This window comes from Stegodyphus dumicola, chromosome X1 (genome assembly GCF_044657685.1).
Source record: "Stegodyphus dumicola isolate Sdum_Otavi_A_Nest chromosome X1, ASM4465768v1".
Classification (NCBI taxonomy): Eukaryota; Metazoa; Arthropoda; class Arachnida; order Araneae; family Eresidae; genus Stegodyphus; species Stegodyphus dumicola.
This window is the reverse complement of record NC_140780.1, coordinates 187255139-187278982: the sequence shown is the minus strand read 5'-3', so window position 1 is coordinate 187278982 and position 23844 is coordinate 187255139. Positions and strand designations below refer to the sequence as shown.

Genomic DNA, 23844 nt, shown 5'->3' with positions numbered 1-23844 from the left:
ACAAGTCGGCCACATACAGCGGATGTACAGGTGGTCTGCGACATATGGGAGGATCTGTAGTTGCGGCTTCCCAGGAAAATGCTTTATAAAAGGTCAGGAATTTCTTAAAGTGCATGACAAAAGCAAAACCGGTGGGAGGTGAACACGTGCACCATTTTCTTTGACCTACCTGTGCCTCCAAGTTTTGAGAAAAGGAACAATAGAGTGTCCATCTTCACCTGAAAGGAATTCCTGCCTGTCAATCATGATTAAAGTTTACACAAGAAAGCTATCATTTCATTACCATTTTGGGATGGTTTTAGTGCCAAAGCTTTGAATGGCAAGCATTTTATTTTCCTCTTGACCTCAACATCTTGAACCCGAAACACCAAGGTTTCTTCAGACCACTTTAGTCTGTGAACTGTGCACGTGTCGTGTCTCCCCTGCCAAAATGATAAAATGATGTGACGGGACTTGACGTTAGCTGAAAAAAATTGTTTTCCTGGATAAGATCAAGCAACAACCACGAAACACTAGTCAGCATTGGTTAGTGAAAATTACCGGATTCGCAAGGACTACAATTTCACGCTTGATAAAACAAGAGAATGAATGAGCTGCGAGAATAATGGGCAAAATGTGAAGGACGAGGAGGAACTTTTAAAAGACGGAAGCGTGAAGCCAAGGATCCAGACATCGCTGATGCCCTTGTGAGTAAGTTATTGGTAAGCCATTGTTATTGGCTGAGCTTTGCTTTAAAGTCATCGGACTTTAAAGCTATGGACGGTTGGTTGTCTTGATGGAAATTTAGACATGACATAAAATTCAAGAAAGCACATGGCGAGAAAATGACAACACAGGATGCGAGGAAATGCATTGAAACTGTGTGTCGGTATTTCATGCAGGAGGGAAATGAAGGCAGTCCCATTGCTGCGTTAGATGCTTGTGGCGATTTCGTTCACGTACATCAAGAGAACGCGTCAGATCACTTTGGGTAAGTTCTTCAAATGTTGATTGGAACTTGGTAAGAAATTGTTTTTATTGTGCTTCACATGTTGAGTATCATGGAGATTGTTTCCTAGAATTCGTTTCTAAATTAATTTTCTCAATAAAAAAAGTTCGACTGTATTTTCTTGTTTGTACATGTATGTTTGTCATACGTGTGTACCGCACCATAAAGTTCATAATTATACTTTAGTACATGATTTACATGTACATTTACTGTTTGCTACATATAGCACGTCCCGTCTTACAACGTAGGACATGTTCGTGTAATCGGTCCAGCCAGTTATTAGGACCAAAACGATCGCTTCTTGGTGTTGTCCGATTGACCGAAATCGACTGTATTTAAATTTTTTTTAAATCAAAAACGGTTAACTGCTATTCAATAACGAAGAGATGTATAAAGAGCGGTGGAGATTGTGTATTTACTTCTTGGCTTTCATTTGCAGCTTTTGAGTTTTACAACTCAATTTAAGCAAGCGTTTTTTAAGATAATAGCATAAATGTAAAAGAAGTTTTTTTTGTTTGTTTTTGGTTTTCAGCTTAACTAAATTAGATAATTGGTTGTTGTAAGTTAAAGTGCTAAAATGTTATTGTACATTCTTGGTTTTTGTTGATGTATCCCTTGTAATACTAAACTTGATTATTTCTATCATCTGCAACATTGTGAACTTTTTTTAATTATTTGGCTGGCTAGTGTTGTAAACTAGACACTTCAAATTAACACAGATTCACCCTAGGTTCTATTCCCAGCAGTTGAGCTTACTGGATGCAACAGGTTTCCATAGGTTTTCACATATATAACATAAATCTGGGCTACTTTCCCTTTAAAAGTTTTCCATGAAGGTATCTTTTTCCCATAGACTTATTGTCAAAGTATGCCTTACAGTAGTCTAATAATCATATCCAATTCTCTTCATTGGATCACCAAACACTTTAATTGATAATGTTCTTAACACATATTGTAGATAACTCATGATATAACAGCATGTTTATATAAATTATTTTGTGTAATTGAAGTTATTGTAAATATGAATAAAAATGAATGTCACTTTTAAAAAATATTTTTTAGGTCATCAGATGTGTCATCTCCAGAACATGTGCCTGAAAATCAGGAGAAAATTCATGATTCTCCCGAAATTGTGCCTGAACCTCCCCTGAATGAAGCTAAAGAGGTAGAGAAAGTGAAGTCTGACAGCAGTGGTGAAGAAAGGCAGAGGAAACGCGGAAGAACAAAATTTCGAAATAGTAGAGAATCATCTGGTAATAGTAGTAGCAGTAGTAGCAAGAGTTCTGAAGAAATGTAAGTGATTCTTTACTTTTTAAAAAAATTATTCACTTCTAAAAATGTTAAATCAAAATCTGTTGGTAACATATAAAACTCAGTTTTCATTGAGAGGAAATTTGTGTAAAGAGACAATCATTTACATTGCAGTCCTGATAATGAAATAGAGCACACTTTGTATTAACTTTAATTGTGCTTTAATTTCATGAATGGCACTCTTTCAGATTTAGGTGATTAGAATTTGATTGATGAAATAATTTTTGTTGAAATCTAAAATATTTTATTTAAAGGGTTATAATTAAATGTATTTTGAAATAGTTAGGCTAATAGCTTTAAAGTATTAAATAGTTGAATGTTTAATGGTGTTACTTGCATGATAAGAATATATGAAATAACCAGATTTCTATAGTTTTAAAACGAGATAAATTTTAATTGTGAGACTTTTTCAACGTAATGTCAGTTTCAGTGTAATATAGTCATCAGTTAAATTGAACAATTGCAATAACTTCTCAAATCATTACATGATGGATGATTTCTTTTATCTCACAGTAATTGTCAGATTTAAGAATTGTTTTAGTGTAATTAAAATTTTGTAGCTTATGACAATGAATGAACTTTTTTTTGAGAAAGTGTGGAGGTTGCTTTATATCAGTCATTTATTTCTCTTTAGTAGGAGGGGGAAATTCAAAATGATTTGTAGTACGAAAATATAAAGCACATTAAAAAATAAAAGTAACAAAATTTAATTTTTAAAGTGCATCACTTGGGCTGTGAATACATGCTCTATCATACCATTGAGACAAAATTTTTTGTATATTTGTTATACACTTTTGCTACCAATGCATACTGAGAAAATGCAGTTACCCTATTTGCTAAAATTTCTGTTTGTTAGCAGAGTGTTCTGCTTGATCATGCTTTGTAACAATGCTCTGCTGCATTTGCACATCTGCTTCAGTACTGCTGCCCAAATCTGCTAAAACTTTGAATGGGACATTAGGGAGCACCATCATATAGCTGCAACTTTACCCCTGAAAATTCCCACATAGCACAAAAACATCCTTGGTATTAATTCTGAAGTCAAACAACAAAAATCAGCGTTATATTTTCAAAATTTTCACAGGACTAGTGTCGATGGTTTTACCGAACCACCATCCCTGCATCATTAGAAAGTCAAGAAGTTCTTTTAAAATTCTATCTTTCTGCACACATATTAAAAAATAGATTACCATTATTACACCTTATTATCAGTTTGAAAAGTGAGTCATATGTCAGATCTTGGTTGTGAAAGAAAGATACAAAATAATAGATTATTGAAAAGTGATGTATATAGTGTTTAGATATGATTAAATGGAACAGAAAATTTATTGTTATAATTACATTTTTAATGAAATAAATTATTTTAATATTTTACAATATTTAAGGTATGGCATTAAATGCAGAACTACATGCACAAACAAGAGTTAAAAAATTTGAAAAAAAAAAGGAAAGCAAGAAATAACATAAAAAAAATTTCGAAAACATGAAAAACTTAATTTAACATCCTTTTTACTAATTATAAATTTTATGCTTCTTCATCCAAAATTAAATTGAAATTAACCAAAACCAGTTTGACTGACCTTCAGCTGCAGTTTTTTCAAGCTTGAATACCAAATTCTCTTCTGCATGGTAATAACATCCTAACCAGTTAAGATCCCTACAGAAAGTTTGATAAAATAATAAACAGAATAATGAATTAATAGAACAGAATAGAACAATTAACAGAAAAGTGTAGAACATTATTTAAAATTTTGGTACCTTCTGACTATCTGCAGAACTGTGAAAATTGGTAATTTTGAGATTTGGTAAAATGTTTGTTTGCTTTATGGTTCATACCTACTGCTCTGTTCACAGACAGTAATAAAAATAAACATTTTATAACAAACAATAAATTTTAGGAGACCAAAAAGGAAACTATATGGCTGATATTCACATATTTTTCAGCCAGTGAAATGCTATGCAGAAATAAAGATTAAATTTAAAGCATGTAAATATACATGTGTGTGGTATGCATATTATATTCATGGTTTTCTATTATCGTGTGTATACACCTCCAGTTTTAGCAAATATTGTGAGTACAGATCATCAGAAAGTACCAAAATTTTTCGTGTATAAGAAGAGATTACCCTAACAATAGTATCGCAATTTTTTAGCACTGACATTTATAATAGTGCATTAGAATATTGCATTAGATGTAGTGTAGTTATATATATAATAAAAAGCTAATTGCATATTATTAAAAGTTTTAACCTTTATTATTAAACAGAATTCTTTCATATGAACATCTGAAAATCCATTTTTCATTCTCAACCAAAAGATAAATAAATAAGAAATAATAAAAACATGTATATTTCTCATGAAGGTAAATAAATAAGGAATAACAAAAATATGTATATTTCTCATGAAGCCATCATTTCCTAAGATGCCCACTTCTGAAAGCTCCCAGTATTACTCAGGATATAGTTAAATTATTGAAGCATCGGTGATAGTCATGTTTGTTAATGTGACAATATCACTTGCACTTTTTTGGTACCATAAGTAATGAGTAGACTTTGATAAATCTTACTGCTTTGATAACTGATACATGCCACATTTATCTATAATTTGTATAAATAATAAATATAAAGGATATTTTTAAAATAGGCTCTTAGAAATAATTTGGTATGTTATTTAATAGAATAATGGCTTGACTAGTGATTCAAGAAGTCATTCAAATTTCAGCTTGTATTAAAATAAAAACTGTAACATAAAGATAAGCAAATTTCCTTACAAACAATGTATTTTAACATTATTCAATGATTGGCAATCACACAGTACTGATTGCTTCAATAAACATTACTGTAATTGTTTTATTTTCTTAATTAAAACATTTCAGTCTTTTTGTCTTCCTCCTCCTAACACACAAAGAAAACCTAGATGAGAAATATATTAAATCATAATTCATGATTTAAAATATTAGTAAAAATAAAATACATTATTGAATGACATTTTATTAAATTACACTTATAAACATTTTATGTTAATTACACTTATAAAGGAAATTTAAAAATTATCAATAAGTATATAATAATGACAATACTGCAGTAACATGAACTTAATATTTAACTGTATATCACAATAAAATAAACCAGCATGTAATAATAGTGCAGTGGTTTCTAAAACAATGGGCAGGTTGAAAAAATACATTTATCATGGTAGGGTATTCAATTTCTTCAGGTTTCCTAATATCCTCATGTTTATTTTACATAACTAAAGTATTTAAAATACAATAAAAATGCTAAGAATATTTATGAGAAAACCTTAAAAGCAGATGTAAGCATTTGTTTAAATGGCCATATTTTATCTTCAGTGAGTGACAAGTCAAATCTTAATGATATGTAATTTAGAAAAGTGCTTAATATTTTATTATATATTCAAAAACATTTAAGAAAAGCTTTTAGTCCTCGACGTTTTAAAACTGAATTATAAACTAGATTAAGATACGATTTCAACCATGCATATTTTGATAAAACTGCAAACTCTTTTTTTATATAATTATTTAAACTATTTAATATAAATTTATTGCTTCAGTAAAGTAAAAAGCAATCTGATGATACATAATATTTTGAATGTATAAACTAGACTAAAAAATTTCATCTGTACAATTAATTGATACCGATAATACTAGTGCTTCAAATTTGGTTTCGTATGGTGTTTTTTAAAATTTATTTGAAGAAAAACTACTAAATATTAAAGACATGACTTTAGTTTTTTTCACATTTCATGCAATAAACTGAAATTATGAAAGCAAAATTCACAAAACATTCCTTTTTGTTTGTTTAAACAGCTTCAGAATGAAATAATTTGAATTTTAGAGCTATTCTATAAAATACATTATATGAAATGCAATTTAAATTAAATATAACTTCCATCCATGATATTTACTAAGCAGCGAGATCGAAGGTAGGACACTTCAGTAGCATAATAACAGGCTTAATCTTAAACCTTCAGACTTTTTAATCATGTCTTGCATTATCTATTAGAAATTTTACCATTTGGAATATAGCAAAAATATTAAAAAATCCTCAAATGCTGTTAAAATAAAGTGTTCAAACACAAAGAAATAAAACAAATCCTAAGCTTAATACTATAAAATTTGCATCTGAAGTAAAACATTTTGTAATGGAAGTTAATCACGAAACTGCCAGATAGCATAGAGATACCATGCTCAAAACGCAAGAAGAAAATTTTTTGTAAATAAAGAATTTGAATCTAGCATATGCAAAATGCATGATAAACATTTGTCTTATTTGGCATAATGTAATAGTCACAGATGAACAGGAATTTAGTATGTTTAGATAAGATGAATTATTATGTGATGTAAGGCATCATGAAAAGAATTTAAAAAAAAAAATTTTACTACCATTAAAAAACGAAGGTTAAGGGATGTTTTACTGCAGTTGGCGTAGGAAGTTCTCATACAAAAGCAGTACAGATCAGGATAAAAGTATAGAGCTTCTGAATGAAATTTTTTAAAAAATGTGCCAAAAACTGTGTGTTTAAGTTCTGTTTTAAGATTCAAAATATAAGAGTTCTAAATGTTCTACTGGCCTGAAGTTAACAACATTTCTCAGCATTCTCCAAATTCAAACCCTATCAAAACTGGAAAACAGAAAAGGAAAATATATTTCTTAAAAAGCTAAACTGGAAATAATTATGATGAAAAGAGGAAATAAAATAGCCTAGTACTACATAAAGACATTTGTTGAATTTATGAGAAAAATGATGCGAAATGTAATTTAATTAAAAGAACAATGAAGTAAATATTTTTTTTCTTTGTGAATTTTGTTAACTATCAATTGTGTGTTTTCTGTATAACACTTAACCATTTTTTATTCATATGCTACCTTTGAGACTTTCATTTATATTTTTTCTTGTAATTTCAAAATAAACTCATCCTCATTCTAATCAATTTACCTAGAAGTAAAAAAATTTTTTCTTCCTTCGTACTTGCAATGCATTTGCGTTGTAAATATTTGAAAGAGAAATAATTTTTAGTTCGACCAAGTCAGTGGATGTTTGTTTATGTTGTGAATTATACAAAGCATCTGTATAATGGGGCCATGAAAGTAATGCATACGATAGCAATCAAGATTTTAACATGTTGAGTGCCACGTCAGCCATCTGTGGCTGACACTAGACTTTCCGTTTAAGCTCTGCGTCGACCGCCGCTGGCTGACAACACGTAACATGATATATAACTATAAAATTTACACTGTTTTATGGAATTACAAAAAATTTATTTAAAATTTACTTAATTTTGATTCATTTTACAGGACTAATGAATTTCATTGAAACACGGTAAGCATAAAAACGTAACGTGTTGAATGATTGCCAAATGTAAACTATCTTCTACTGCGATAAGAATCACTGGCCCTATAATACCAGCGCTTTAAGCGGCCCACGTGGCCTGAATGGGATTGCCTAAGAAATAGGTGTGGCTCTCAACATGTTAAAGAAACGATAATGGTATGTTTTAATGAAGTCAAAATGAATTCAGGTAGTATTTCAGAGGGAAAATGCATTGAATCTGAACAAATAATTCTAATAAGTGAACCAGCCTTATTAGAAAATACTGGCAGCAGGTAAAGGGAAGATATTAAAAATAAAAGTAAACATATATATGAAAATAGCACTATAGAGTGTGTAAAAATACTAGTTTTAAAAGGAAGAGTTTGAGAGCTAGAAGAAAAAGCAGAATTATTTTATGTGTGGCAACTATTACATCCTACATCACAGCCAGAAGGAAAGGAAAAGTCTATATTTAAGAAATCATTAAAATCCAAACCCATACATAGCTGCCATGTTATGGCATGGCAGCTACAGAAAGATTATAAGTAATCTCATAAACTGTATTTCATAGTAACTTCTAACATCAATAAACCAGAGAATTAGTATCAATTTATGATTGAGTACTTCAAAAATATAAAATACTTTGAAGCCAACGTACCTTAATTTTCTAAACTTAAATGTGACAACTGTATGTGAAGCAGAGATTTATAATGTGCAGCAGATCTATCTACTTCTAAAATAAGTTTAAGTAAAAACAACTGTTTCAAAAAATATTGTATTGTTTTCTAATTAGCAATATTCATATCTTCATTCAATATATTATTCATATTTTCATTTCATTCATTTCGTTCATTGTAATTTTTATGTTTACTGTATTTATGTTGTTTTTTGAAATGCTTGAAAATTTGCTTCTCATTATCAGTGGAAAAAATACATGCTTAAGTTCAATTTGTAGTCAGTTGTGAAAAACAGGGTTCGTACTGTCCTTAGGAGTCCTTAAAAGTCCTTAAGTTTTTTTTTTTTTTTTTAAATTAATTTTTGGTCCTTAAAAGTCCTTAATTTTGGCCAAAATGAGCAGAAGGTCCTTAATTTTAATCATCTGAAATTTCTGTCTGTTTTTATGACTGCCATTCTGAGTGTGAATTAGCATTTGGGAGGAATATTTTTGGCAATTCGCTGACCAATATTGTTATCTTTTGAATGTGTGGATGCGTTCACGGGTTATAATTTGTTCCTATTTCTAATATAAATGGTTTGATAAAGTTTCTGAGCAAGAAGTGAAACATAAGCATTTCGAAATTATTTCATTTTTTCTAGTGAAGAGCTTTTAAACAACTTTTCGCTTTGGGGGATATGAATTCTTTTATTAAATTGCTCTAAATTTGGCTACTTATCAACATTTGGTGATTTTAAGATCAGTTTCTATAGAAAATTTTTAATTCTGAGATCTGAGACTTTTTCGACGATTTTTTCTAGAACATTGTAACATTGATAAATTTCATGAAAATAATGGTGATATATTGTAATTATATTTAAGAAATAACATTAAAATAAAGCATTTTTATTTTTTGCTGTCATATTATGAAGTTCCATTTTGGCCACCACTTATACAATATTTTAAATTTGAAAAATAAGCAAGGTATAATGTTATAAAGCATAATTTATGAAATAGTTCTTAGCAAAATAGCTATGTAATTAATTAAAAATGTCTTTTTAGTGTTTTCATGGTAAGAGTTTTCCCATGTAATTGTCTGAATATGCATCAGTTTTCTCTATAAAATTAATTTTACACATTTTTTCCTCCGATTTCCCCCCCCCCCAAATATTTCTGGCTTTTTGCTGTTACCGAATTGGTAGGGTTAATTTTTGTTTAGGATTTTAAACATTGCAGGTTGGAAAATGTAGAAAGATTTAAAGGTAAGATTTATAGACTCATGGTTTTGGAAGATTCCAGAAAAATGTGAGGAAATGAAAAATTTCTCCATGGTATTAATACATAATTTCTTACTTTTTGGAGAAAGTCTGGAAGAACAATGAAAACATAATAGTTGAATGTTTTTACTTCTGATACTAGAATCTTTTTCTTAACATTTTTATCTTCCCTTTATTTTCTCTACTTTTCACTAGACAAAAGCATGGAAAACATTAAAAATGCTTCCAATCTTATCACGTGTACAGGTGTTATAGAAAGAATTTTTTTTTATTAAAAAGAAACTGAAAACTTGCGATTTAAAAGATTCATCTAATATGTCTTAATGCATCATACACGGAGCAGGCACTAAGCATTTTCCATCTGATGCAATCTCTGTGGATCCTAAATTCTGCTGCTTAGTACCTTTCTAAAGCCCCGTTCACAAGAGCAGATACGACCGGTGGCGAAAACTGGTTCTTGCAACGTGTCCCATTCACGTGGGACAAGCATTAACTGCCTCGCCGAATTGGAGGTAGAACTTGGTTGAATGTTCCTTGCCTCTTGGGAGCAGGGCAAATGGGGAGATTTCCCGTACTATACTGCGCGGTTCACTTAATTTTAGTTACTGCTCGCTGGACTGTCAGTGAAACAATTGCGCTGGTAGATGTCTGGGGATGTGATAGCATCTCCCCAAAAATTAGATAGAACTGTACAAGATACGGAAATTATAGACAAATACAGACAAGGTTATCTGATGCTCGGTATTCCAGAAATATCGTTTAAATTAAAACTAAAGTTAAGACAAGTGTATATTGGCTTCAACGCGACAAGGGACTCAGTACCTTTTGAATGATTTTTTTAAAACAAATTTAAGCATTTTCATCTACTTTTTATGAACATTATTAAATGGTTTTGTGAGACAAAATAATTTTAAGCTGAAAAAAAGTTTTGCTAGTATTTTTAATTTAAATTTTTGAAGAAAAATTTTACAATTAAAATGTCTTTCTTCTCCTACAATTTTCAATGTCTCCCCCCAGTTTTTTTATTGTATTTATTAGAGTGTTCTTAATAACTTCAACGAATAATTTTGCAATTAATGAATTAGTTTCTGAGAAAAAAATATAAATACACTTTTATCTAAAATCTTTAAAACAAATATGATCTCAGTCACATTTTCATTTCAAATAATTTTTCCATTTGGTATTTTGCAAAATCCATCCTTGTTTCTATAAAGTATATAATTTTAAATAAGCAGTAAAAATAATAAATAATTTAGTCCATGCCTGTATATGTTTTAGGACTTTAAGTAAAAGAATTTATTGAAAAAAATGCAAGAGGTTTCTCAGTTTGCATTTGCAGTTTAAAGAATACAAACTGTCTAAATAGACATTTAATCATTTCAAATCTTTAAAATTTTATTGCTGAATTTCAATGCACACATATATATATAAATCAAACCAGTGCTATTTATTCAATTGGTAAATATAAACATAAATTACAAACTTTTTTTTAAAACCTTATGTGGCTAGAAAATTTGCAAAAACTCATAAAATGCAAGCAGAATTTTTCTTTACCTGTTTTTGTTTTGTAAAACACGTTCAAAAAATTTTAATACATTAATTAATTATAATATTGTTGCGTGCGTATGGGTTTGTTATAGATTGATAATAGTTCGTAAATGATTGTCATTGCACTCAAATACGGTGATAGCTTAATTAAATTAATTTTATCAACAGAAACACTTCAAAGTTCTGGAATTTTTCACAGAAATACTCGTGCAAGTGTTTAGAATATCACGAAGTATAATCAGTAGTTATGTTTCAATCTAATAAGAACGTTAAACACAACGGAATGTAAAACGCATCTTAAGAGAAAGTTAATTCAGAAATATCTCCAATCTCATGCTGAACTAACAACTGGCAACAATAACAACTTATATAGTATAAATAATGTCATAAAAATAGTGTGGTATAATGAGATTATTACTTTGAAACCGATGTTTCGAATTGATGCCCAAGAAGAACCAATATTTCCCATTCTTCTTTATTGCATATCTTTCAAAAAAGTAAAAAAATCATCCAATTAAATTTTTTTAAATGCGAAAAGTTTGTTATGTAAGCTTTGAAAATATTGGAAGTTTGTAACAGATATATTTTTAGATATGAAATTTTAAAATTAATGGGCGTCAAAAAGTCTAAAAATATGAACTTTTTTCAAAAATTACGCTAAAAATTTAATTTTTTTCCCTCCACAGTGTGTTATGGTGCAAACTATAATATTCTGAGATTCTCAGTTTATTTGTTATTATTTGCGAAAAAAATCGTTTCAACTTAAAATTTGAAAAAAATCTAATCTACTAAAAATCAAAAGCGTGACACCACATCCACAAGTAGTGTATGTACAAAGCTTGGTTCTATATCTTATCGGGAAGCAGTTTAAAAATCCATGACCATCTTCTAACCATAGCGACAAGCTCCAAGAGTGAACTAAATAACAGCTTATAAAATAATAATAATAATTAAAAAGCGTATATTTTTCAGGAGCCATTATGAAAGTTCAGGTACCAGTTGTGAAAGTACAGATTACGAAATTAACAACAGTAAACAATGTTAAAAATGTGTGAACAGTATTAGAAATCTGCCAATTCGGAGACGTGATTGTTCACAGAGGCTTAGGTGTAAAGGGAAGGAAGACGGTGGTCTTCTGAATGGGTCCTAAAGACAAAATTCTTTCATATCTCCTTTTTCTCCTCTTGCTAACGGCAGCTGTGCGAAGGAGCGTTGCATGTGAACGGGGCTTTTATTTTGCTTCCAATGCCTGCTCTAAATTCTAAAAGTTTTGCCATTTCTATATTTTGTTGCTCGATGTATCACTAAATTCTAAAAATTCTGCCACACCAGCTCTATAACTTACTATATATATTTCATATTTCTTCTGAATATTCATATTACTATAGAAATAAAAATAGCAGCTTTCTCTATACATTCTAAATACATTTAATGATTTTAGGATAACAGAAATCTTTTAGTAAATCTAAAAATTCTAAAACGAAAAGGAAATGTGGAAGAAAGAAACTGAATACATTAAGAGAAAGGGAAATTATTCTTCAAAGATATGTACAGATATTACAGCGGTACCTCAACATACGAGTTTAATTCACTTCGTAACCTTGCTCGTATGTCAAATTGCTCTTATCTCAAAGCAGTTTTCCCCATTGAAATTAATTGAAATGCCATTAATCTGTTCCAGCTCCCAAAACACCACCTCAGTTGTTTTTGAATAAGAAAAATGTATTTACAAGAAGAAACTTTTTTTTTTATAAATAATAAATACATTTTAAAAACATAATTAAAAGAAAAAGTGAAGTGCTTACAGAAGCGCTTAATTTTTGTCACTGGTCTTCACTTTTTTCGTTACGCTTTGCTCATTTTCACCTGCAGATCGTTTAAAAAAAACTGTCCAAGGAGGTTTGTTTCTTCCTCCCTGTCAAGCGGAAATGAGTTAGGCAAGTTTCGTTGAACAATTCCGATGCATGACTAGTTGTAACTTTTTCACAGTGATTTTTATCCACGAACTCTACAACTATCTCCCACATTCCCAAGGTCTGTTTTGTATCTCTTGTAGGGATAACCTCCTCCATCTCTGGCTCCTCTTCAAAACTAATTTTTCGTTGAACCATTATATGCTGCTGCGAATGTAGATTGTGTAACTCCTCGGTTGTCAGCTCCTGAGACTTCCTCGACGAGTTCGTTCACATCTCTCTCATCCACCTCCAGACTCATGGATTTTCCCAGAGAAACAATCTCCTTTACCAATGACACTTCGGGTTCCAATCCTTCGAAGGCCCTTTCAGCTACAGCCTCAGGTTCTTCCATGCAGATGTTGAGGTCCTCGTTGTAACACCCATCCAGGCCTGATCAATAATTCTTAGGCATATCACAATGTTAAAGTGGTCCTTCCAGAACTCTCGAAGCGTAAGGTTTGTGTTCTCCGTCACCTCAAAGCAGCACCGAAAAATGTGCTTGGTGTACAACTTCTTAAAATTAGAAATCACCTGCTGATCCATGAGCTGCAGGATAGGAGTGGTGTTGGGTTGTAGGTAGAGAACTTTTATAATCTTGAACTCTTTGAGTAAATCATCTTCGAGATTTGGTGGGTGAGCAGGGGCATTGTTGAGGGCGAGAAGGGCTTGCATGGGTAGGTTGTTTTTCTGTAGATATTTTTTAACAGAAGGGCCAAACACCAGGTTTATCCACTCCACAAAGAATTTCCTGGTGACCCACGTCTTCGGATTTTCCCTCCACATAACTGGCAGTTTTTCTTTTAAAATCTGATATGACTTAAAGGCTGTCAGATTTTCCGAATGGTATACTAGCAGAGTCTTGATTTTGCAGTCGCCACTCGCATTGACGCAAAGTGCTAGATTTAATCTATCCTTCATGGCTTTGTGACCTGGCATCGTCTTCTCCTCTGCTGTTATGCAAGTCCTATTCGGCATCCTTTTCCAGAAAAGCCCTGTCTCGTCACAGTTGAAGACCTTGCTGGGGGATGTATCCTTTGGCTTCTATCAGTTCGGAAAACTTTTTGATGTAAACCTCAGCTGCCTTCACATCCAAACTTGCTGCCTCACCACGCGTGACGATGGAGTGAATGCCGGTCCTTTTCCTAAAATTGTCAAACCAGCCCCGACTGGCTTTAAACAAGTCTTCCGATTCCTCGTTTGTGGAAGTGTGTGGGATCTGCTTCAGCAAATCACTGTAAGTCGCCCGTGCCTTCTCACATATGATACTTTGTGTTAAGGTTCCTCCTTGAAGCTGCTTCTCTGTTACCCACACCATCAGTAGTTTCTCCATCTTTTCATTGAGAGAGGTCCGGAGCTCAGAAATTATTGTAACGTCCGTAGCTGGTGTTATACCCTTTATCAACTCCTTCTGCTTAAGCACAGTACATATCGCTGATGTGCTACGCCCGTACATCCTCCCCAAGTCAATTACTCGCACACCTTGCTCATAGTTTTCTATGATTTCACACTTTAATTCAATAGACATCATCTTCTTTGGACCCATGGTTATAAAAATAAATGTTTTGTAAATGTACAAAAAGCAAAAAACGCGAACCCAACTTATCAAAAATGCTTCGAGAACGAAGGAGTCTCATTTAGTCTCACCTTGTTTAGTCTGAGGTGGTAGAAACTGTTAGACACTGCACACGACACCAACATGTGGGCGCATGTTGCGGTCGTGTGCAGCGGTGTAGAGTGCGATTCCTCGTATCTCAAATCTTGCTCTCATCTCAAAGCAAAGCATCGCTCGCTCGGTAGCTCGTATCTCAAAACACTCGTATATCGAGGTACCGCTGTATTATGTAAATTACCCAGTTGTTTACAATTTCAGCTTTTACTATAATTTCCAATTTCTATTTTCTCACCAGAATGCAAGTCACTTAGACAGTTTATAAACTGAGGTTTTTGGAGTGTAAGACAAGAAGTCTGTTTCTAACCTCCACTTGCTCCCTGCATTAGTTCCTCCCAGCTCTGATAATTTGTAATTATTCATCTTTACTGTCGCTGCTGACATTTAAATTTGTTATGACGATTGAGTTACTGAGCCCACTGCTTAAAATGAAATTAAATTGTATAGTCTTTGATCAGTAGTCCATATTTTTAGTTTGAATTTGATTCTTCTTGTTTAATTACATCACCACGAGCTGTAATGGATTTGTACGCTGCACAGCATAGTTTTGCCATAAATGTGTGGGGTGGTATCATTGGTGACTGTTTGTTGGGACCTTATTTGCTACCACCCCAATTAGACAGCCAGAAATACTTAGTCTTTCTTGAGACAGTTACCAACTTTTCTGGGTGCTGTTCCTGCGCATATCCACCGAGATAGGTGGCATCAACATAACAGGGCTCCAGCCCATTCCACAACTGATGTGCATGATTATCTGAACCGAACATTCGAAGCTCGATGGATTGGCAGAAGTGGACCGACCGCTTGGCTATCCAGGTCACCTGATTTATTGCCCGTGGATTTCTTTTTGGGGGGAGCCATGAAAGAACGTGTGTACGAGACTCCCGTTGACAGTGAAATGGACCTTGTTGCAGGAACTGTTCATGATATGCCAGGCTTTTTGGAAATGTTCAGAGGTCAATGCAGTGGCACTGTGAATCCTGTGTTCATGTAAATGGCCACAATTTTGAGCACCTACTCTGAGCCTTTACTTCACTTTGGAATAGAGGTCACATCGTTACCCCAAACTATGCTGTTTCCTTGTGTTAACTTTACTTGTCCATTTTGTTCATGTAGATGACGTTTGCAGACATACTTTCTTATGTGAAATTGATTTTGTGATGTCTTCCATACCTCCCCACGAAATTTAAATGGTAAGTTCTGAAACATGCCTGTATATGTATATTCTCTTGAATTTTAAAAACTCAAAGTAGGCTAATATATTTTTAAAAATTATCTGTGTTGATCAGTCTTATTAAAATGAACTGAAGAAAATCCTTACTTTTGCTCTGAATTTGGAGGTGGTTATGTTTTCATGGGCCTCTAGTGAAGCTTTTTATTACTAAGGGATTGTTATAAAAAATAACTTTTAAATTACATCAAAACAAAAATTAACTTTATAACAGTCGATTAATAAGTGTTATAGTGTTCCATAACGGTAAGTTTAAATGTTTATTTATTAGTGGCATAGCATTATGTATATTTTTAAATAGTGTTTTGGTGTTAGTTATATTAGAATTTGTTATATTATAGTTTTGTTATATTTATATTTGTACCTAAAATTGCATTCAAAACTTGATTATACGAGAGATTTTGTGATGGATAAGCTGTGTGAATTCAATTATCATGTCAAAGAAGTTGTCTCAGTTAGATACAGGGGTTTCATAAATATTGCATAGGCTCTGCATAGTAGTATTTATGTTGAGTGGGTAAAATTGGCCTTTTACTTCTGTGACAGTTTTTCATAAAACTGAGAGTGAAAAATTACAATATCACTTCAGGTGCAAGAAAAATATTAAACATTATAAACAGCAAAGCTGATTTAGGTAAAATTATCATTTTACTGATGACAATATGGTTATGTAAGTAGCAAGAGTATATTAGAAATTCATGAAAGGATAAATTTCATCGCATGAAGTTATGTTTTATCTAGCAATTTTAAGATGATTTTCAACCAAACGAATGCTGATAATTTGCATGCTTAACATGCATCCCATCATAAATCATATACATTATACCCAAAATTAATTTTTTGTGAACATAGCATTATTTCTAAGTTAACAGTTTGCTTTGTTTTAATCAGATTTGATAATAAGTAATTTTAAGTTTATTTGCCTTGTACTAGGTATGACACTCTGCAGTGGATGTCTTAAGTGTTGTATTTTTGTGATTTATAATTTTGCATATAAATGAAAATGAAAAAATATGAGATCAGTTCATTTGCCAGAAAAATATTAAACACAAACATCGAAGCTGATTAAAATAAGCTTTTTATCTTGCTAAAGATTATATGGTTTTGTAGGTAACAAAAGCATTTCAGTCCTTTTTGTTAGAGGAAAAGTCTTTTTGGTGGTAAAATCGGTCAATGTCCACTTCAGTGACCTGTGTTACCTGCTGATCTAGAGAAATTCCGCAGAAACTTTTGTTCCAAATGACGAGTTTTATACCTCTAAGTACTTCAGTCTGACAGCAAGATTTGGGTATTTTTCATATATACAAGACAAAAATCGAGTTTGTTTTTAATATATATCAAAAAATTAATAAGCTCATTTAAATAGATTTAGACAACACTGAGTAGGGATATAAAATTTAATTTTCTTTATACACATTGTTCTGAGATTATGAGTAATGTTTTTCAAGTTACAAGAATCATGCGCAGGTGCATGCATTTTCAAATTGGAATTATTTAATTAAAATATTTGGATATACTGAATAGTTACGTCTTTCCACATATAAAATTTATCAATACATACATGAAAGTGAAATAAAATTTTAAAATAATGGAATTTAGGAACTACTGTGTTAAAAAATAATTAAAAATTTGTTATAATCTCATTTTTTTCATTATATGCATTTATATAATTTAATTTTGTTACATTAGTCTATTATATAATTTATTAGTCTTTTAGACAAATTTCATATGGTATTTGACTATGGCAAATCAAATATAAACTATCTGCCTTCAGGAGAGAGATGTTCCTACCGAGGACTTAGTAAGTAAAACTGACTCATATTCACATTATACATGGGAAACCATGAAGCCAACCAACCATACAGCCAATACATTCATTTTGGTTCGAATGCGAGTCGAACCAGCAGTATTCAGGCAGCAGGCTATTCATAGGCTTGACTGATTTTAAAACTTGATATATAGTACTTAATGAATATAACAAATATTAACAAACAAAGCAGATTTATAAAAACAAAGTAAAAAGACACAGCTAAATCATACACAGCTAGTGTATATCAGACACAGCTAAATCTTAATGTAACACAAATCAATTTTCAAAAATCAATCAACACAAAAAATTTTAACATATTTTGTTGGGAATGTCTGGTAACAAAATCCTTATTTTAGATTCATCACATATAATGTTCTGACTCATCTCAAAACACAAATAATCCACAAATTTCAATAAAATTAATAACTTTATTTCTGTATTAAAAATTCCCTTGATCTTTCCAGTTATAAGATAACAGGCACCCAACAGTTTTCTCTAAATAAATATATGTGCTTTTGCCAGCAGCTCAGTTTGATGAAGGTAAAATTTTTCAAAACACAAGAAATTTCTTGCTTAAATTCGTTTTTTCTTTAAACAGAAACCAAAATGGAATAACACATTATTAAAAATATTTTGCTGACAATTCAGTTTCAGATAATAAGAACATTGTTATAAAAGACAAAGAAAAGAAAGTATATTTCATTTAATGGAGCCTAGCTCTGATGGATACACTTTTCAACATAATATTTGAAACATGTCATGCAAATTGTTTGGTTTATTTGATTATGGCAAAGCACTCAATTTCTATTGACCTAAGAGGGAGGATGCCTTCATGGAGGTCCTAAGGGAAACTGGCTTGTATACGCATTAGGAAAAGCATCCATGCAAACAGCCCGTTCACCAGGATTGGTAACCTGGTCAAGTTATGGTCATTTCAGTAGTGTAAAGTGACTTTCACAGTATTGTTTATTTTATTTATCATAGGGCAAAGTACGTGAGGACTATCTCTTAAATGTTTAGCAGTTGTAGTTTGACCTGGATTCAGACTCCTGTGAATGAAAACACTGAATGGGCATTTTTGCAGTTTGTGTGTAACATGGGTGCGTGACAGTTTTCCTTAGAAAGTTTTTTCTGAAAGCATACTTTCCCTTTGGCAGATCACTTTTGCGTGCTTTGCCATAATCTAACATACCAAACCAAGCCAAGCCTAATCCTAACGAGGACTCATAGTCAAGGCATGTCTTTGTGAAGAACCTTTTTAAATGAAACTGGCTCATGTTGACATTAAACATGAGCAGCAACAATTCACAAAAATTGCCATGCTGCTAGGCATTCACCAGGACTTAAACCTGCTTCAAACTATTAGTATTAAACAGCTTTAAAATTAGGACTCTAGCGACTTTTTATAGTATGTATATCAAAAATCTTTGTAAAGTCATTGCAAAGCACAATTATTACAGAAAATTTATACTGAAAGATTTCTTTACAAACAGTTTTAAGGAATGCATATTTTTTCCCTAGATTTTAAAATTGTGTTGTATTTTAAATCTTAGTAATAAAATTTTAAAGCAAATCTTTCTATAAATTCTTTTTGCATACTCATTTATTAATTTAACCGAAGTTCTTGAGTAGAATGTCTTCCTATCGACATTTAAGAAATTTTTATATGTATGTTCACATTCATAGTGAATGCACACTCATGCATATGAGTACCAAACTCGGGCATCTTGAATGCTTAGTTTTAACATTTCAGAATGCAACAAAGGATATACCAGAAACAGCCACACTTGAAATATGAGGGCAAACAAAAAAAGTTAGTTTCAACATTATATATTTTTTCATGTCCTTGACTATTTATTAAAAAGTATGTCTTCCATTACATTTCTGATTTTTTCTTGTTTCTACTAAAATTCAGTAATGTACTATAACAACGATTTGGTTAGACTCCCATTAGTATAAATTACCACAAGATGAACTGTTGTAAAATGATTTATCTCCATTTACAAGCTTGCAGTCACCTGAATGATTTATACATAACTGCTGTCTGACAATGATACTACACTAACAGGACGCTTAAGTGTTCTTTTCAAACAGCTTCACACCCTATTAAGAGCTTTGTGTTATCTTTCAGCCATTTCTTAACATTCTAAGAATCATAGGCGAAAGAAGACCACAGTGTATCATCTGAACACTGCTTTAGCATTTTTGACCTAGTTTGAAACGTTTTTTGAGAGATTTCAAATTCATGTAAGCACATCCAAAACATTTTGAAAGGCGACTGAAAACATTGAAACAAATTTTAAGCAATTAAAGGGTTAAAATTAGGAAAAAATCAATAAACAGGTCTAAAATATCATTTCTGTGAAGAAATATTTGGATTAGACAATGCAGTTAAGGGCCAAAATCCTTTACTAAAAATTCTTTCAATATTGTGGAATAGTATCTGAATTCACCTATAAGATATAATGTTACTTAGCAGAATTATGCCAAGAATAACTCGTAAACTATGAAATTTAAAATTTAGAAGGTGAATCATGCTTTTAGTAGTCATCCTCTGGAGGGATGGAAGGGGAGCTATGAAAATCAAAACATACGAAGTGAAAAAGAACTCCTGTTGCAAAACAAACTTCTGAAATGCCAGAAAATAAGTAGAATCTTAGGATAAATTGCCAGAACAGATTTTGCACAGCATTGAATAAGCTTAGAATATTTTTTTCCCCTTAAAAAAGCTAATTTCCTGTTTGCTTGGAGAAATATTTTAATCATCTTCTATTCTGAAATAGAAATCTAGCTTAAAAATCTTGTGCATATGATGTTGTAGTTCCACGAGAATTTTTTAATAGAGGTGCATAAGCTGTGTAAAAAATTCCAGCTTGCATAATATAACTGAATTTAATTTCAGAATGCTGCAGTTAAAAAGGAAAATTGGAACATAACTTGTCTGGAAAAATGGGCATTATTTGTGATCTGTAGTGATCCATTTATAATTTCCTACTTCCATAAGCTAATTCTAAATTAAGAAACATTCCTTTTATTTGGTGGTAGCCAAATTTTATACTAGTATACTCTAACAGCTAGGTTATGTACTACAGTATTTTATTCATGAATTTGAAAAATCCTAAGATCCACAGTTTGTGTTTAAAAATGTGCTAGTTTTAAAAATTGTATGGAAATATACTAGAATATCTGTCATTTATATGGGCATATCGTTAAAGCTATTTTTGTGATATTTGCATCTAGACATGTAGTTTAATATGTTTTCCTTAACCGTATTTTAGAGTTGTACATAAAAGTCCTCCAAAGGAAAAACCAAAAGAGCCAATTACAAAACCAGAAAAAAAGATTCAAAAAGAGAAGGTTCCAGAGAAAGTAAAAAAAGCTGAGTATAAGAATGCAAAGACAAAAAAACCTAAAGCAGACAAGGAAGCAAGTAAAAGTAAACATAGTAGAGGGAAAAGAAGAAAACGCTCAACTAGTAGCAGCAGTAGTTCAAGGTGAGTGTTTCTTGTGGAAGAGAATCAGCAATTTGGTTCTTATGGCATATTTTTTTCCTTTTGTTTATTTTAAGTATTTATCAAATGATTGTTTTAAAAGTGTGTGGTTAATGGGAAAGTGTGATGAATGCAATTAATGTACTTAATTTTACCGTTTCAACATCTCTTATTTTTTTTCTGTTACCTTTACTATGATTATTGTTCTTAATGTGAATTAACATTTTCAGTCAGTATGGAATTCAAACCATATGGCCCATAAGAGGGCCATTACAGAGTGATCTGAATAATGGAGAGCTACTAGCTTTGCCATAACAACTGTTTTGATGTAGTTGATTGATTGTTAATTTAATTTTCCAAAACAAAGGTTATCAATAAGGAAGCTTCATTTGCTGTTTATTGAGAGTATTTTGAAATAAGATGCTCAAAAAAGGAGATTCTGCTGGTAATAGAACAATAAAAGCATTATTTTAACAAATTTCAATGGTTTTTCATTTGATGTATCTCGAAGTATTGAATTTGAACTCATGTATATTTGAGAGTGATGGAAAATGGTCTTCCCAGTTTTGTAATAAATCCATTTTAATACAGCCACTTCTAACAGAAATGCAAATCTCATATCTTGATTTCAGTTAATTTACCAAACTGTTCATCTGGTCTTGTGGAATAGCTTGCCACTTTTCTGAAAGTACAATTTCCAGGCCTGATATAATTCTGTAGCCTAAGATACCCCCACACTTGCTGAATCATTTAAGTCTGGTGAGTAAGCTGGTCGATTCTTTTCAGTGATATTTTCCGTTTTTCAAGTAATCTGACATTCGAAATGCACCATGAAGATCAGCCTTGCTATCAGTTGGCTATCTGTCACAACAGCACTCATAAACAGCCTTTCATGGGACACCAAGACCTCATCTACAATATCTATGACTGGTTTTAGAGCCTCCATCAAATATATGCACCTTGGTGTGACCATTGTTTGATTATTTCATTCGAAACAATGATACCACTTCATTGGAAATGGAATCTTTCATAAACAAGGAAAGGTAAATAATACATTCCTCACTCACTGCAGTCTATCCCTGCATCAAAGCATATCTGAAACTACATTTCAGGATGTATCAGGACTCGTCAGTAATGATTACATACATGGCTTCATTCATCTTGGTTCCATTGAACATGACAATGGACGTCACTTTAAACAGCCCTTAGAAGATGGAGTGAGAGTATGCTGGTCAATTCTTACCTCGTGAAATTTTTATGCAGTTCAGCCTGCATCAAGTTCGCATGACAACATGAATGTCTGAAACTCTCTTGTTGTTGATTCTTTTTTTTTTTTTTTTGAGCTGATGCCACAAAATGATCTTCAGGTGTAATTGTTGCACATGACTGCCCTTTGCTAGGCTTTCTACTAACTGATTCGCTGCTTAAAAAGTGGTTCCAAGTTCATAATGTGATATTTTGAGGGATATTCAGTTCTTGCACAATCTCCAAATATGTGTGTCGCTTCTTGAATCTGCTAATTAACCTTTTTTGCCAATCATTTAAAATGATGCCTTTGAACCGTAAGTAATGATACTGCACATTATAATCTTGGCATGTGTCCAGGGCTCAGCACATTGTCAGTCATGTAATATACATATTTTCAAACCTATTTGCGGATAATTTATATTAATAATTTTCAGCATTGGCTATTAGTGAAAATCTTTAGTGTTTTTGTGGCTGTAATATTTTGATGAGTAGTTAGGTAAAAGTAATATGTGGAATCTTGTTTCATGTAATAACCTTGAGAAAAGTGCTGTCATTCTTCATTTACCTGTCTCTACCAAATTATAAGAAAAGGTTTCATTTTAATTTGGTTTTTTTATGTATAAATGTTGTGTATATTGTTGAACTATTATTTTATGTACATCCAAAATAGTGTAAAAGAAACAGATATTTTAGAGACAAAGCAAAAACTAGCAGAATTATTAATTTGTCCATTTTAATTTGCAAATGAACTTGAGAATATAGTTAAAGAGAAGTAAATGGTTATAAAGAAATCAGATGCAATTATATCTGAAAAAATTTTCAGATTTAAGAAATACATTAATGTTTTACATATTTATAATGCAATACGTATTTTATATCTTGGTGCTAGTTATTTTAATGTCTTTAAAATCAACACAAATTACATATTTATTAATCTGTTATTTTAAAAATGAATGTTTTCTAATTAATATTCCCACTTTTTAATGGTAATTTGGTGGCTTTTAGAGAAATGCATCCTTTATATTTCTGTTTCATTCCTTAAATGATAATACAAAAGTAAAACAATCTGCATAGATTTTCTTTTTTGTACTTTTAAGTTCCATTTCCTGTTAGGTTTTTTTTTTTTTTTTTCCCTCATTTGTTTCTTAGGAATCTGTGATTTTCAGTGAAATTGTATGAACCTTGAAAATTTTTAGCAAGGAGATTGTTTCAATATTTAAATTTTTTCCAAAATTTCATTTTATGTAGCTGCCAGTGCTGTATTTGTGTGTCTGAAAAAATTAAACTACTATACAGGTTCAGAACTAGTATGCAAGGGCTGTGGTAACAG

The 23844-nt window shown here is 31.6% G+C and overlaps 1 protein-coding gene across 2 annotated transcripts in view; it reads left to right on the top strand.

Annotated features, from left to right (window-relative positions):
• LOC118190982 (uncharacterized) overlaps positions 1–23844 on the top strand; it is a 122091-nt gene that overhangs the window by 59966 nt on the left and 38281 nt on the right. For both annotated transcript variants that reach the window (XM_035361769.2, XM_035361771.2), the window contains exons 5-6: positions 2051–2281; positions 21054–21269. In XM_035361769.2, coding sequence (XP_035217660.1) covers positions 2051–2281; positions 21054–21269 — 447 coding nt within the window. The remainder of the gene's footprint in view (positions 1–2050; positions 2282–21053; positions 21270–23844) is intronic.